This window comes from Colobus angolensis, unplaced genomic scaffold (assembly GCF_000951035.1).
Source record: "Colobus angolensis palliatus isolate OR3802 unplaced genomic scaffold, Cang.pa_1.0 Scaffold6, whole genome shotgun sequence".
NCBI lineage: Eukaryota > Metazoa > Chordata > Mammalia > Primates > Cercopithecidae > Colobus > Colobus angolensis.
The window spans coordinates 11,881,976-11,899,723 of record NW_012119598.1 but is presented as its reverse complement, the minus strand read 5'-3'; the positions used below and the strand labels follow the sequence as shown (position 1 = coordinate 11,899,723).

The 17,748-nt window shown below is 38.9% G+C and overlaps 1 protein-coding gene across 1 annotated transcript in view; it reads right to left on the bottom strand.

The window, feature by feature from the left end:
* Positions 1 to 936: 936 nt before the first annotated feature.
* Positions 937 to 17,748, bottom strand: part of SMIM13 (small integral membrane protein 13) — a 41,726-nt gene continuing 24,914 nt past the window's right edge. The window contains exon 2 of the mRNA XM_011962687.1: positions 937 to 5,215. Within this exon, the coding sequence (XP_011818077.1) occupies positions 5,016 to 5,215 (200 nt within the window). The 3' untranslated portion in view covers positions 937 to 5,015. The remainder of the gene's footprint in view (positions 5,216 to 17,748) is intronic.

Genomic DNA, 17,748 nt, shown 5'->3' with positions numbered 1-17,748 from the left:
TTATCTTCAACCCCTATCCCTTTCCTTTCACCCAGTTTACCAGTGCCTTACTGATCCGACGGCCATCATGTGGAAAATATTAGTGGCCATTCTCAGATTCACAATAAAATGAGTCACTCTTCTCAGATTCCCCTTTTCTATGGCTGTATTTAGTGTCATTGCTCAGAACTACCTCAGCTAATCTCCATCCCAAACTTCCTATCATACACGTCACATTCATTTTATCTTCAACCCCTATCCCTTTCCTTTCACCCAGTTTACCAGTGCCTTACTGATCCGACGTCTCTCATGACACAGCCCAAATTCCAGGGCCAATCTCCAGCAATCTCTAATGACCTTGCCCTTCAGACACACCTGCCTTGCAAAATCCAACCCTAGCACAATCCACTTCTTCCCACCCTACATTCTTGGCAGCTGAGCAGTCCTGGAGAAGTCACAACTTGCCCCAGCCAATGAAATTCATGGCTTTCTATCTCAACTGCATTCTCAAAGAAACTCCTCCATCTTTTTACTTGGCTTTGATGAGTTTCCTCAATCTTCCTGGTGGTGAATACTAACAAAAATGTGAAACATGATCCATGGCAAACAAGTTAACAAAACAACCTTGAGGGTGTTAAATACAGCATGGGAAGAAAACAAAAAGTTAAATAAGGTAAATGTAATAATGTAGCTCTAACACTATACATATATATATGTGTGTGTGTGTGTGTGTGTGTGTGTCCTTTAATGCTATATATATATGTCCTAAGTCATTTACTTTCATGGCACTAAGAAATATTATTGCTATCCTCTTATTCTTCTAGATTTGTAGTTTGAAAAATGGGGTGAAGTGCTGACCATTAGTAAGAATGGCTGCTTTCAAATCCCTTTATGTCCACGGCACCCTTCACACTTAGCATCCTTTATCAATCAGAGACACACAATTTTTGCTGTACCTCATTTTAATTTATTCTATGCAGTTTAAAGTGAAAGTTAGAACATCATACAAACCACAGAAGCTTTATAGTACTGACCAGTTTTAAAACAAAAACAGTGAATGATCATTTACATACATTCCTCATCTTTAATTTTACATCTTGTTATATATACAAAGGTACTATTAAAACACATAATTCTAAGTCTTCATAAACCTATTGTCAAGCAGCAAGATGGCAATGCATCATAGCAGAGCACAGAATATTTCCTTCAAGGAACCACAGCAGCAGTATTTGGTGAATGGTTATGCATAGAACCAACTTGGAGGATCATGTTAAACATTCCCCATAAAACAGGTAGCACATGTACACCAACAAATGAAAAACGTAACTTTAATTGCCATAAGATAAAATGTTACTCTTTACACTTTAAGTTAAAAACTATAGGACACTTTAGAAGCAGACAATACAAAGTGCTTTAGTTCTAGACTTCACAACAGAACACTATTCCATTAGTCGCTTGAGAGTCCATAACCTCTGAGGGCTGCTCAATGGCTTTTTAAAGTCAACCTCAAATTAAAAGCACTTAAAGTTTACCAGTCAAAATCTAGTTATATCAGTTACGTCTTACATTACAACATAGTACTTGAGAAAACTGACTTTTAAAAAAGACTGCATCGTTGACTAATTTCAAAAATCGTTGCTCTTAGAAGTAAAAATGTACCACTTTGAAATCTTTCAACACGTTTTAAGATATCATATTTTGTGAATCCATTACTTTATATATTCCAAACCTTCAGCAAAATAAAATTAAAATGGGTGTTAAACCTAATATCGAAAGAAATGGGTCTGCATGTCTGTGAGGTGGCTGTCCACCAGAGCAATATACTTGTTTCAACTATGAAAATATCACTACAAAATTCATCAAGTGATGGAAATATCAAAAACCTCATTTAACAGCACTACACAAATATTTAGTATTTTTGGCATTTAAATCAGAGCAACACAACCAATGCAATTGGTACAGGCAATTTTCACAAAAAGTTTCAAAGGCAAAACATATGGAAATGAATGGCTGATTGGGAAGGAAATAGAACAACCTACCAGAGTCCTCAATTTTAGAATTAATCTTCAAAAGATGGCATGCTGATCACCATCATCCTTTGTGAGGGATTAGACAAGATTCTAATACATGTATGTGTTTTTAATGCTTATACACTTTTAAGCTCTAAAATTAAACACAGGCTAGTCCACCTCCCACTGAGACTGAAAATGCAGTTGTGATGCAGTTCTGATAAGTTTAGACACAAAAGCACTAAAACAGGAAAAGAAACACTATACCACATAAATAACTGTGTTAACTATCTTGCCTTTCTTAGTGGCATTAAGAAATATGTACCATGGTAAGTGTGTTGTGAGGTGCACGAAGAGAACAAAGTTCTAAACAAAGGATTTTAGAGATCTTCATATTGGCATCAGTGATGTTTCTTTACCCTCCCTAAGTGAGAGGCTAAGAGCTAACTAGTATGCTTTTAGGTGTATTTCACAAGTTAAATACAGTATTTCTTAAAATTACATAAAATAAGGCATGCTTAAAGCATAAACGTCAATAAATAATGCCAACATATATACCTCTACAAAGGTTAACCTGTATTAATTTGGGCATGACCCTTGTAGATTTTGGCGGGAGAGTTACATCAGCCATCAATTCTTTAATAGTGACACAATAGGAAGCTCACCAGCTACTTTAAGCTTTCCAGCAACTATTATCTAAACCTTAGGTATCCACCATAAAACAGAATCCATGGTTCAAAACATTAGACTATGAAAAATCTAATTTAAATATCCTCCCAGTACCGAAAAGTTTTGGGGGCATTTTTTTTTCTGATAATCATTTTAAGATGATTTAGCTAGTAGGAAGCATTAAAATTAATGCTTGAAGCCGTCACTGTTTTGTTATGCCCTAGAGTCACATAAAAATAGAAAATTGTATCTAATAAAGAAACGAAGGCAGCAAGACTGTGCCTCGCTCTCAGCAGCTAGGAAATCTTCCCCTAGCAAACACATAAAACTGAAGTAATGTTCTGTGAATTCCCTTTTAGTATCTCCAAGAGCTACAATATAGCAAAGAGGTGTTCATCACAAATATTGGGACAGAGCCAGTGAACTGTTAAACAAAACTCTAAGCAAGAAGTATGAGGTATCAAACATCATAACACACCATCATAAAATAGAGGTTAAATATTTTGTGATGACTAGTCCTTAATAAAGGTTAAAAAAAACATAAAAAGAACTTGGATTAATAAAATAAGTTGGCTTTGCATTTCATTCTTGTACAAAGCAGGTAACACTAAACAGGAAGGTTGTTTAATTCACATCTCTCCTCCCTGGTAAACACTCAGTCCAGAGTTCAGTTAAGACAAACATGGAAACCTGGCAAGAGAGTCATTTTACAGTTAAGCGGGTATTTTCACCCACTACTGTTTTCCTCAATACGCATTACCTTTGAGGTCTCGTCAACGAATTGCTGTTTGGGAAGAAGTGTTTTTCTCCACAACACATTCCTTGAGCATAAAGTCCTCCTATACAAAGGGAGTAACTAATTCCACTCTTCCTGAAGTAGAAGATAGTTCTTAGATTCCTAAGTTACTACTCTAAAATATCGAATAGGTTACCTGCCCCCCCAGAAATGTGTTTCACACAGGATAACAAGTTTAATATTACGAGTCAGAATCAAATTCCCCAATAAATAACTGCTATCTTAAAAAGAAAAATAAATTTACAAGCTACCATTCTTAATTTAACCTAAGATACTACCAATTGTTAAGATGCACCATATGTATCACTAAGAAAAAACACTGCCCATTAAACTATGACACAATGCTTTCACATCACAGAAAACGTTTATTTTATATTTATTGAAACAGCACTTTGAGTTAAACAGATTTTTATCACATCACTCTTGTGCATATGTAAAGAAAATGTGTGAAATATATTGGTTAAGTTATAATTATAACTTCATATTGTGAATCCAACTCCTCTGAATCACTTTTCAAACCACAGTCATTGATGTCTGCGTTTTTCCACATAACGTCTCTCCCGGTGTTGTCAAGAGTACTGGTTATGCAGCACTTCTTGAAAGAGTGCTCCAACACTGTCTTCTGTTTAATGGCAGCAGGGAGCTTGGGACAAAACGATGTTTGATGCCTTAACGACAGTCCTGCTCGGCGCATGAATCGGTCACACCAACCTCTTGTCGCTTTGAATTTTGTTTCATCAATTCCCAGGGTTTTGGCAATTTCTCCTGCCTTCAATTGCATTGCTTGGCGTGTGATAGGCAGTCCTTTTGCATGTGTCTCACTGACGAAATGTAGTACAGCTTCGTCTACTTGTGGGTATCTACCTTTCTTAGGTCCCGTAAAACATTTTGTTGTTGCTTTGCAGGAAAATATGGAATTACGATCATTTCTCCAGCGACGAATATTTGCTTCACTAATATCAAATGTACGCCCCGCTGCTCTGTTTCCATGCTTTTCTGCATACACAATAACTTTTCGTTTCAATGCTGAATCATAGTGTAATCTTTTTGAAGACATTTTAAAATGTCAGTTAAACCTGACACATTTGATACCAACAAAACACATGTTGGTTAAAGGAATGACAAGATGACAAGCTGTAAATTCGCACATGCACACAGTAGGAGAATTACATGACTATCACCTGGTTGACAGTAATGAGATGCATCCCAATTTCAGACAAGTTAAAGTGGGAAGAAAAATGTACATTTTAGGGCTAACAAAATATGGTTTTTCAAGCCTTTAATGTTTACCAGATCTGCAGCAGTGCAAGAAAGCCCAAAAGCCAAGGAATAAACGTATAAGTAGAAAGCTAGTGAAACAAAAGATTATCTTTAAGATGAAATGTATAATAGTCCAATTTGGTTTTAATTCCCTTTATTTTTATATGGCTTACATGTAAATCTTTTTTCAAATTGGACTTAAAATCCAATACAAATGTTCTTCAGTCATCAGTAAATTTCAAAGCCAAGTCACTAAAAGACAGAAGCTAGCAACTGCCTTTTCATCCTTCACGAGTACACGACTATGTCTGGGGTCTGTGGCCTTCATCAGCAGGTGCCCTCCTTTGGCGAGCGGATCTGATTCTGTGTGGAGAGGAGGAAGTGTCTTCTTCAGTTTCAGACCCTGAAGGCTCATGATCTCCCTCTTGGGATCCTGTGTCTCCCACCAGTTCCCGGAGAAACTTGAATTTTGATAAAAAAAGATGCCATACAAAATACCAACCTATAGAGAAAGACAAAAACATTAAGAAAAGTTATTACACACAATGTTATCAATTCAGAACGTTACAGTTAATGGGGAGGTATATTACAAAATAATATATACAAACATACGTAATTACAAATATATAATGATATAACAAACATTTTTTGTATGAGGAATAAGGATAAACTCTGGGATTACAGTAATGGCAAAAACAGTCTCTACCCTCATAGAATTTAGAATTCGGGCTGAGTCCATCTACAGTAAAATCAAAATGAGTTTATGATATCTAAGTAAAAGTGTTACTTATATTAAAATCAAATTTTTGAGAGCATTTTTCTGGGAAAGAAAATTCACTTTGCCATTTACTTGGACTTCCATATCTCAGTGCTATTTATTTACTAAAAGCAAGTTTGTTTCAATCAGAATCTATATGGCCTTAAATAGCAGGACTTAACAGCACTATGATGAAAACTAGTCAGGACCAAGCTATCCATAAGTTTCTGGAAATAATTTTCAAAGAAAATATGTTTTCTTAAATTATATGATGAAAGACTAAAGTCTTAAATCTAAGACTAAATTTTAGATTCAAGGTGTTTAAAACACAGATTTTACAAATACAATATTTTCATGTCAATGTCATTAGAAAGTATGACTAATTATCTTTTAACAAAAAAAAACAAGTCTTGTATTTGCAAGGAGTAGTAAGGTTTTTAAATGTTCACTAATAAGGAACAAACATTAATCAATAAAGGAACACACAGGAGAAAACCTCTGAACCTATGCTTGGTTGCTCTAAAATGTTAAGAGCATAAAATAAACTAAATTAACCATTCTAACAAGGTTTTTCATGCTCATGTGTTTTCTTGATGCTGTCTACTTTAAAGACTCCGGCTGCATAGAATAGAAATGAAACATAGCATATTTTGTGAAAACAAAATACAACCAGCTTTTCTTGTCCAGTGTTAATCCAGGCCAAGATAAATGAATATGTAAGGGGAGTTTCTAATTTTACTTGTTTTTTTCTTACAATCTCTGGAAAAAAATTACCATAAACCCCTTGACACTAAAGACGAACTTCAGAGATTTAATCCATTTCTCAAGTTTTTGCTTTAAGCTTGGGTGCTGTTACCTGAACCAAACCATAAATATTTTCTGGTCAACTGTTTGAGTAAAGCACCCAACTTTGTAAAATACTATTTTAATGATATTCCAAATTAGCATCTTCTCTCTTTACCCAAAATTCTGTGTAAAACAGGCAGAGCAAATTAGTGGAAAGAACACTGAGGAAGGAGTCAGGAGTTGCAGTTCTGACAGAAGATTCACAAAGCTATAGTGAGGAATTGAAAGAGAAGGTATCAAAAGGGCTGAGGTGCCTGGCATGAGGCATTTTCTAAAATGCTCAATTTGGTTGTCCTTAGGCAGTGGGATTTGAGGTAACTTTTGCTGGGTTTTTAAATTGAGATGTAATTCACATACCATAAAATTCATCCTTTTAAAGTATACAATTCAGTGTTTTTTAGTATATCCACAAGATTGTACAACCATCACCACTACTGAAGTCCAAAATGTTTTCATCAACCCCAACAGAAACCTCATACCCATTAAAGGTCACTCCCCATCCCTGCTCCTACTAGCCCCTGGCAACCACTAATCTACTTTCTGTCTCTATGGATTTGCCTATTCTGAACATGTCATTTTAATGGAATCATACAATACGTGGCCTCTGTGTCTGGTTTTTCAAACTCAGCCCATGTTCCCAACGTGTGTCCACTGTGTTGTAAGCATCGGCACTTCATTTCCTTTTACGGTTAAATAATATTCCATTTTATGTACATATTACATTCTGTTTAAGGATTTATCAATTGATAGACATTTAGAAGTTTCTACTTTTGGCTGTTATAGGAAACAAAGTTGCCACTTTTTGACTACAATGGATATTTGTGTACAAGTTTCTCCATGGACCTATGTTCTCATTTATCTTGGGTGTATCTATCTAGAAGGGAATTGCTGGGTCATATGGTAACTCTGTTTAAACACTTGGAAACTGCAAAGCAGCTACAACACTTTACATTCCCACCTGCAATGTATGAGGTTCCAATTTCTCTACATCCTCACCAACACTTTATTGTCCATCTTTTTTTTCTATTACAGGGACTCCTAGCAGGCATGATGGTATATCATGAAGCTTTGATTTGCATTTCCCTCATGACTAATGATGTTCGACATCTTTTCACGTTCTTATTAGCCATCGATTATCTTCTTTGGAGAAATATCTATTTATTTCTTTTGCCCAGTTTTTAAATTTAGTTTCTTTTTATTATTGAGTTGTAACAGTTTTTAGTATATTCCAGATATTAGATGCTTATCAGGTGTATGATTTGCAAATATTTTCTCCCATTCTGTGGGCCGGCTTTTCACTATCTTGAAAAAGTCCTTTGAAGCATAAAAGTTTTTAAGGAAGCCTAATGCATCATTTTTTCCTTTGTTTGCTTGTACTTTGGATGGCGTATCTAGGAAACCACTGACCAATCCTACATCATGAAGATTTATAACCATGTAGTTCTTCTAAGAGTTTATAGTTTTGCTCTTAGATGTAAGTCTTTAATCCACTTTTGTTAATTTTGGTGTAAGAGAGGGGTCAAAATTCATCCTTCTGCATGCGGAAATCAAGCTGTTCCAGGATCATTTGTTGAAAATATTATTTTCCTCCACCATTACATTATATTGGCACCTTTGTCAAAAAGCAATTGGTCATAAATGTTACAGTTTATTTCTGGGCTCTCAATTCCATCCCCATTAACCTGCATATGCCTATCATTATTCTAGTCCCATACCATGTTGGTTACAGCAGCTTTATATTAAGTTTAAAAATCAGGAAATTTGAGTCCATCAATGTTCTTTTTCAAGACTGTTTTGACTATTCTGAGTCATTTCCATGGGAATTTTAGAATCATTTTATCGATATAAGTTTTTTTTTTAAAAAGGCACCAAGAATTTTGATAGGAACTGCACTTAATCTGTAGATCAATTTGGAGACCTACCTTGTTTTTTTAAAAAAATATATTTCTCTGTACTTACCAAATTTTTCCACAATGAACACACATGGCTTTGGTAATTGGGAAAAATAAGAAAGAAACCGGTAAGTACATCATGAATACTCTGTAGACTTATATTCTGTAAATACCTCAATGCCATTAATTGGCCTAAATTAACAAGGTCAGTTGACTTCAACAGATACTAAGGAAAACTCCTAACTCTTAGGTTAGACTCGAAAATATAACCTAAAAGCTAAAAGAACTCACTTGATCAGGGTTTTTGTGCTAAACAGATATTACAGTGGTAAATTTATTATCAGAGAATTATAATCTTTAGGGCTAAAAACTGATGCTCTTGATTTTATTAAAGCCAAAGATTCCAACAGTGGCTACAATGTATAAAATGACCATAAAGAAGAGAGAGGAAATCCTTTGCCTGGAAAGACTATGATAAAGGGCCTCACCATTGGGGTTTCCACCATAAAGTACTATAGTGCTCTTGGGATGGTTAAGAAAGAGTAAGTCTCTCAGCACAGAAATCTACAAGACAAGGAACTGAGGACCGCTGTAGCTTTCAGAGGCTTGGGATATAAGAGCATTCAGCTAGATCACAGACTCTCCCCCAATTTTAGTAAGAGGAATCAAAAAATTTTTTTTGGTAATCACTGTCAGCAACCAATGTAAGGGATTCAATCTCAAGTCAAAATTCAGAACCAGAATGTGGTGTCAATGAGAAAAATGCCAGAGTTTGGAGAAGCAAGTTATGGCTACTATGTCCACTCACCACTCCCCTCCCCACCCTGGCCAGCTGAACCACTCCAACTCCATACTGCTGTAATTTTTATCCTCAAATCTGGAGAGAGGTAAGCTTGAACAGTATGCATTTTTCACCCAATTCTATCTGGGTACAGGCTGTGTGAGGGCTGGGGGGAAACATGCAGTAGTGACACTGTTTCTCACGAAACACTGTGAGGTATGGAATTCCCCTAATATAACTATGGAGTTCATCTATTGGGCAGCCAAAAAGAACAAATACCCAGTTGTTTTGTTTTTCTTACAATGACTACTGTAATGATAGGTTGGGAGTATAAAGGAAAGAGATAAATTGTAGTTTAGATAAGAACTGCAGTAAATTCACTAAACTGAGGAAAGTTCAACAAGTTGTCCTCCAAGCAAAATGACTAAGTTCTTACAGAGGTGTAATTCTGGGGAGAGACAGGAGGAGGACAGGAAGGGGGGTGTTTCCATATCATAATACTTAGGATTAGGAAGATCTGATGCTTCTACCATAGGCTGTTTATCAGAGAGTGTTCATAGTCTGAACAAAGGATGAGACTAAAAATGCTGGGCAGTTTGAATGGGAAAACGACACATGACACATATGTTTTGAGGAAAAAAACCATTATTAAAGCCCCAATGAATATATACCAGGAAAAGTATGACTGAGCAAAGAATAAACTAAGAGAGGTATTACTGTGCCAGATACAACGGCCAATAAGCTATTCAACTGCTATGTTAGACATGACAATACTAATAACTAGGAGGAATCACACTACCTGACTTAAAAATATACCACAAAGCTATAGTAACCAACACATCATGGTACTAACATAAAAAGAGACACACAGACAAATGGAACAGAACAGAGAATCCAGAAATAAATCCATGTATTAACAGCCAACTGATTTGACACACCCACCAAGAACATTCAAGTTCCTCAAAAAACTAAAAATAGATTTACCATATGATTCAACAATGCTCCTGTTGGTTTATATATCCAAAAGAAAGGAAATCGGTATATTCAAGAGATATTTCCATACATGCTCATGTTTATTGCAGAACTATTCACAATAGCAAAATATGAAATCAACCTAAGTGCCAGCAATGGATAAATGGATAAAGAAAATGTGGCACAGATACACAACAGAATACTATTCCGCCATAAAGAATGTGTCCTGTCATTTGCAGCAACATGGATGGAGCTGGAAGTTATTATGTTAAGTGAAATAAGTCAGACACAGAAAGACAAATATCACATCACCTCACTCATACGTGGCAGCTAAAAAAGTTGATCTTACAGAGCTAGAGTAGAGTGATGGTTATTGGAGTCCAGGAAGTGTTGAGGTGGGGAGGGGATGAAGAGAGGTTGATTAGTGGGTACAAAAATACAATTAGAGAGGAGGGAGGAAGAGCAAGATGGCCAAACAGAAGCCTCTAGTGATCATTGCCCCTGTAGCAATGCCAAACTGAACAACTATCCACACAAAAAAGCACCTTCATAAAAATAAAAAATCAGGTGAATGATCACAGTACCTGGTTTTAACATCATATTAATAAAAGAGGTACTGAAGAGGAAAGATAGTCTCAAAATGCCTACGCTACCCTCCCTCCTCTGTCAGCAGCAGTCACACGGCATGGAAAGAGAATCTGTATGCCTAGGGGAGGGAGAGCATAGTGATTATGGGACTCTGTCCTGTCACAGGAGAAAGCAAGACAGGACAGAACTCAGTCTGCACCCACATAGGGAGCAGTTAGACCAGTTCTAACCATAGGGGAATTGCCCACCCCAGCAACTGGAACCTGAGTTCCAGCAAGCCCTACTACCACCATGGGCTGAAGTGCTCTGGGGACCTCAGTAAACTTGAAAGGGAGTCTAAGTCACAAGGACTAAAATTCCTGGATGAGTCCTCGTGCTGTGCTGGGATGGGCTTGGAGCCAGTGGACTTAGGGAGCACACCACCTAGTGAGACACCACCTGGGGCAACCAAAGGAGTGCTTGCATTACCACTCCTCAACCACAAGCAGTACAGCTCGCAGGTCTGGGAGAGACTTCTTCCCTCTGTTTGAGGAGAGAGGAGAGAGGAGAGGAGAGAGTAAAGAGGACTTGGTCTTACAACTTGGTTATCAGCTTAGCCATACTAGAACAGGGTACCAAGCAGAGTCATGAGATTGCCATTCTGGGCCCTGGCTCCCAGCTGACATTTCCAGATACACCCTCGGCCAGATGGGAATCTGCTGCCTTGAATGGAAGGACCTGCTCCTAGCAGGATTCACTGCCTGCTTAGTACACAGCCCCTGGAACCTAAATAGTCAACAGTGGTAGCCAAACAGTACTTACTGAGGGCCTTGAGTGAGACTCAGAGCCATGTTGGCCTCAGATGTGACCCAGCACATTCTGAGCTGTGGTGGCTATGAGGAGAAACTCTTACTCAAGGAAAGGAGAGAAAAGAGTGAAGAGAACTTTGTCTTGCAACTTGGGTACCAGCTCGGCTACAGTGGGACAGAACACTAAGCAGCCTCCTGGTGTCCTCAGTTCCAGGTCTTGGCTCCTAGATGGCATTTCTGGACCTGCCCTGGGCCAGAGGGAAGTCCACTGTCCTGAAGGAGAGACTATGTCATGACAGCATTCACCACAAGCTAACTGAGTGATATGGTTTGGCTGTGTCCCCACACAAATCTCTTTTGGAATTGTACTCCCATAATTGCCACGTGTTGTGGGAGGGACCCAGTGGGAGATAACTGAATCATAGGGGGCAGTTTCCTCCATACTGTTCTCCTGGTAGTGAATAAGTCTCACGAGATCTGACGGTTTTATCAGGGGTTTACACTTTTGCATCTTCCTCATTCTCTCTTTGGCTGCTGCCATCCATGTAAGATGGGACTTGCTCCTTCTTGCCTTCCGCCATAATTGTGAGGCTTCCCCAGCCACATGGAACTGTAAATCCAATTAAACCTCTTTATTTTGTAAATTGCCCAATCTCAGGTATGTCTTTATCGGCAGCATAAAAGCGGACTAATACACTGAGCCTTGAGTGAACACTGGTGGCTGGAAGACAGTAGTCCCTGTGGGCCTAGGGCAGTTGTGGCCACAAGGAAACAGTTCTCTGAGGAAAGGGAAGACTGGGAGGGGTTTTGTCTTGCAGCTTCAGTGCCAGCTTAGCTGCAGTAGAACAGAGAGCACCAGGTAAATCTGTAAGTTTCCCAACTCCTGGCCCTGGCTCCCAGACAGCTAGCAGGGAACTCACCCCACCCTAATGGGAAGGACACAAGCCTGACTGGATTCACTACCTGCTGACTGTAGAGCCCTTGGGTTTTGAGCAAACATAAGTGGCAGCCAGGCAGTGGTCACCATAAGCCTCAATCAAGACCCACTGTTATGCTAGTTTCGAGTCTGACTCAGCATAGTCCCAGCTCTGGTGGCCACAGGGGTGACTATGTTACCCCTTCCCCAGCTCCAGGCAGCTCAGCACAGACAGAGATTCCATTTATTTTGGGAAAAGTAAGGGAAGAGAACAAGAGTTTCTGCTTGCTAACCCAGAGAATTCTTCTGGATCTTACCTAAGACAACTAAGGTGGTACCTCTACAAGTCTGTAAGAGCCACAGCATAACTGGGCTTGGGATGCTTCCTAATGCAGACATGGCTACAGTGAACAAAGACTTAGATCACAATGCCCAAGTCCCTTCAAATACTTGGAAAGCATTCCCAAGGAGGATAGGTACAAAGAAGCCCAGATTGTGAAGACTACAATAAACACCTAACTCTGCAATGACCAGACACCAATAAACATTCAGAAGCATCAAGACCATCCAGGAAAACATGACCTCACCAAATGAACTCATTAAGGAACTAGAGACCACTCCCAGAGATATGTGACTTTTCAGAGAGAGGAAAATAGCTGTTTTGAGGAAGCTCAACAAAATTAAAGATAACAGAATGAATTTGAATCCTATCAGATAAATTTAACAAAAAGATTGAAATAATTTTTTAAAATCCAGTAGAAATCTGGAGCTGAAAACTTCAACTGAAATACTGAAGAATGCATCAGAGCCTCTCAACAGCAGAACTGATCAAGCAGAAGAAAATTAGTGACCGTGAAGACAGGCTATTTGAAAATATGCAGCCAGGGCTGGGCGCCATGGCTCGCGCCTATAATCTCAGCACTTTGGGAGGCCGAGGCAGGCGGATCACAAGGCCAGAAGTTTGAGACCAGCTTGGCCAACATAGTGAAACCCCGTCTCTACTAAAAATACAAAAATTAGCTGGGCATGGTGGCATGCACCTGTAGTCCCAGCTACTCTGGAGGCTGAGACAGGAGAATCACTTGAACGTGGGAGGCAGAGGTTGTGGTGAGCCAAGATTGTGCCACTGCACGCCAGCCAGGGCAACAGAGCGAGACTCCGTCTCAAAATAAATAAAATAAATGAAAATATGCAGTCAGAGGAGACAAAAGAAAAAAGAAGTATATCTACAAGATCTAGAGAACGGCCTCAGAAGGGCTAATCTAAGAATTATAGGCCTTAAAGAGGAGGTAGAGAGAGAGATTAGGGTACAAAGTTTATTTAAAGAGATAACAGAGAACTTCTCAAACCTAGAGAAAGGTATCAATACTCAAGTACAAGAAAGTTACAGAACACTAAGCAGATTTAACCCAAAGAAGACTACCTCAAGGCATTTAATAATCAAACTCCCAAAGGTAAAGGACAAAGAGAGGATCATGAAGGCAGCAAGAGAAAGGAAACAAACAAGATACTCAGAAGCTTGAACATGTCTGGCAGTCAACCTCTCAGTGGAAACCTTATAGGTCAGGAGAAAGTGGCATGGCTTTTTTTTTTTTTCTTTTTTTTCTTTTTAAACACAGGGTCTCACTCTGTCACCCAGGCTGGAGTCTGGAGTGCAATGGCATGATCTCAGCTCACTGCAACCTCTACTTCCCAGGTTCAAGCAATTCTTCTGCTTCAGCCTCCCAAGTAGCTGAGATCACACTATCTCAGGTGCACTATCACGCCCAGCTAATTTTTGTATTTTTAGTAGACACGGGGTTTCACCATGTTGGCCAGGCTGGTCTCAAACTCCTAACCTCAAGGAATCTACCTGCCTTGGCCTCCCAAAGTGCTGGAATTACAGGCGTGAGCCACCACGCCAGGCTTTTTGTTTTTTTTTTTTTTTAAGATGGAGTCTCACTCTGTTGCCCAGACTGGAGTGCAGTAGCACTATCTCGGCTCACTGCAACCTCTGTCTCCCAGGTTCAGGTGATTCCCCTGCCTCAGCCTCCCAAGTAGCTGGCATTACAGGTGCACGCCACCATGCCCAGCTGATTTTTGTATTTTTAGTAGAGATGGGGTTTTGCCACATTGGCCAGGCTGGTTTCAAACTCCTGACCTCAGGTGATCCACCAGCCTCGGCCTCCCAAAATGCTGGGATTACAGGCGTGAGCTACCATGCCTGGCCATGGCATGACATATTTAAAGTGCTGAAGGAAAAAAAAATATCCTAGAACAGTATATCAAGCAAAAATATCCTTCAAACATGAAGGAGAAATTAAGACTTCCCTGCTAGGGGATTTAGTCAACACCAAACCTGTCCCACAAGAAGTCCTAAAGGGAGTTCTTCAACCTGAAAGAAAAGGACAATACTGATAAGAAATCACCCGAAGGTATAAAACTCTTGAATGGTCTCTTGAATGGTGCTGGGGAACCTGGATATCCATATGCAAAGGAATGAAACTAGACTCCTATCTCTCACCATATACAAAAATCAAATCAAAACGGCTTAAGACTTATATTTAAGACCTCAAATTATGAAACAACTATAAGAAAACACTGAGGAAACTCTCTGGGACACCGGTCTAAGCAAAGATTTCTTCAGTGATACCTCAAAAGCACAACCAACCAAAGCAAAAATGGGCAAACGGGATCCCATCAAGTTTAAAAGCTTCTGCGCAGCAAAGGAAACAACCAGTAAGATGAAGAGACAACCGACAGAATGGGAGAAAATACATGCAAACTATCCATCTGACAAAGGATTAATAACTACAACATATAAAGAATTCAAACTCTACAGGAAAAAAGTGTAATAATTCAATTAAAAATGGGCAAAAGATCTGAATAGACATTTCTCAGAAGAAGACATGCAAATGGCAAACAGGTATATAAAAAGGTGCTCAACATCCCTGATCACCAGAGAAATGCAAAACGAACTACAATGAGATATCATCTCACCTAGTTAAAATGCCTTATATCCAAAAGATAGACAATAATGAATGCTGGGTGAGAATGTGGAGAAAAAAGGAACCCTTGTACAATGCTGGTGGAAACACTGTGGACATAAGTTAGTAACACCACTATGGAGAACAATTTGGAGGTTCCTTTAAAAATCTAAAAATAAAACTCCCATATGATCCAGCAATCCCACTGCTGGGTATTTCCCCACCTACCCCCCTAAAAAAAGGAAATCAATATACTGAAGAGATACCTACATTCCCATGTCTACTGCAGTACTATTCACAATAGTCAAGATTTGGAAGCAACCTAGGTGTCCATCAACAGACAAATGGATTTTAAAAATGTGGTACATATACACAATGGAATACTATTCAGCCATAGAAAAGAATGAGATCCTGTCACTTGCAATAACATGGATGAAACTGGAGGATGTTAAATGAAAAAAGCCAAGCACGGAAAGACAAACTTTGTATGTTCTCACTTATTTGTAGGAGTTAAGAATTAAAACAACTGAACTTACAGAAAGTAGAACGATAGTTCCCAGAGGCTGAGAAGGGTATTGAAGGGGCAGGGAGTGGGAACGGTTAATGGGTACAAAAATATATTTGGATAGAATGAGTAAGATCTACTATTTGACAGCACATCGGGGTGATCACAGTCAACAATAACTTACTGTACATTTATAAAAATAACTAAAAGAAAATAAAAGAATTGTAACACAAAGGATAAATGCTTGAAGTAGTGAATACCGCATTTATCCTGATGTGATTATTATGCATTGCATGCTCATATCAAAATATCTCATGTACTCCCTATATATACCTACTATGTACCCACAAAAATAAAAAATACATACAATAATTTATTGTATATTTCAAAATAGCTAGAAGATTTGAAATGTTCCCAACATAAAGAAATGGTAAATGTTTGAGTTGATGGATATGCTAAATACCTTGCTTTGATCATGGTACATTATATTTATGTACTGAAATATATGTACTCCATAAATATGTATAATTATTATGTAACAATAAAAATAATAATAGCTAACTTTTAAAACTCTGGAACAAGAACTGTAAGAAAATGCTTTGCACATATCATCTAATGGCCAAATTGTTATTCAGTTGAACTAAACTGTTGTGTCACACACTTCTGGTATGCCACACTCCTTGCTGCTAAAAGGGCTCAAATCTATTCAGCTATGGTATTTGTAATCATCTTATAACAAATGTAACACGAAATAGAAAGTTACATACATAGTTCATCTCTTGTTATTTTAATAAAGCAGCTTTTAGTTCAAGTTAGAGAATCCCAAAGACAGCTTAAACAAAAAAGGGGAATTTACTAAAAGCTACAGAGGTGGGTGTCTCAGAGAGCATGGGAGGAAGCGCCCTCACGAGGGACGAGAACTAGGAGAAGGTTCTCACGAACTGAGGTCATTTGCTCAGCATTATCTGTTTCTCTCTGCACACTGGCTCCATTTTCCTTTATGCTTCTCTCTGTAGATTGCTCTCCCCCCCCCCAGCTTTCTAAAACACAAACCTAGAAAAAACACAATGTAGAATCTCTGAGTTCAAGCGTTAGCCCTAGGAGCAGGTACAGTGAACATGGATATAGGGCCCATCCCTGAGAGGACATGGGTGTTTTTAATTTTTATTTATTGTAGAGATAGGGTCTTGCTTTGTTGCCCAGGCTGGTCTCAAACTCCCGGTTCAAGTGATCTTCCCGCCTTGGCCTCTCAGAGTGCTGGGATTACAGGTGTGAGCTGCCACGCCCAGCTGACATGGGTGTTTTTTGAGATTAAAGGGGAGTGGAGGGAATAGCCTGGGAAAAGATGCCCAGTGATGATATCTTGGTATCTCCTCCACCTTTACTAGACAATAGGCTCTTGGAGGATGGCCTCTACCACAGAAGCCACCCCGTCTCAAAAAAAAAAAAACAAAAAACAAAAAAAACAAAAAGAAACCCCGGCAGGCAGTAATATTTTGTTAGATCATGTCTAACCAAAACCTTCAATCTTCTTGGAATCTGCCCCAATTCCTTTAAAACACAGGCCTGACCTTTGATAAAGGTCCACACAGCAAAAAGTCCTCCACCTCTAGAGCAGAGGAACTACTTACTCAGGGGAAGGTGGGCTCACAAGAGGATAGGCCTGACCTTTGGTCCATACTGCAAAAAGGTCACAGGCCTGACCTTTGGTCCACACTGCAAAATGGTCACGCAGGCCTGACCTTTGGTCCATACTGCAAAAAGCCCTCCACCTCTAGGGCAGAGAACTACTCAGAGTCGGGGAAAGGTAGGGTCACAAGAGGATAGGAGTCGTATTTTCCCTTTTAGGGAAAAGAACACCTATAAAAGTAAGGTGAATTCAAAATTATTATCCAGTGCAATGATTCGAGTTAAAGGTATGTGATTACCACACTGCACCCTTCACAAGAGGGATCATTCAGACTTCGAAATCTGCTGAGGAGTTTTTAGAATATGCAGATTGCCAAGAGCTCATCCCAGATATT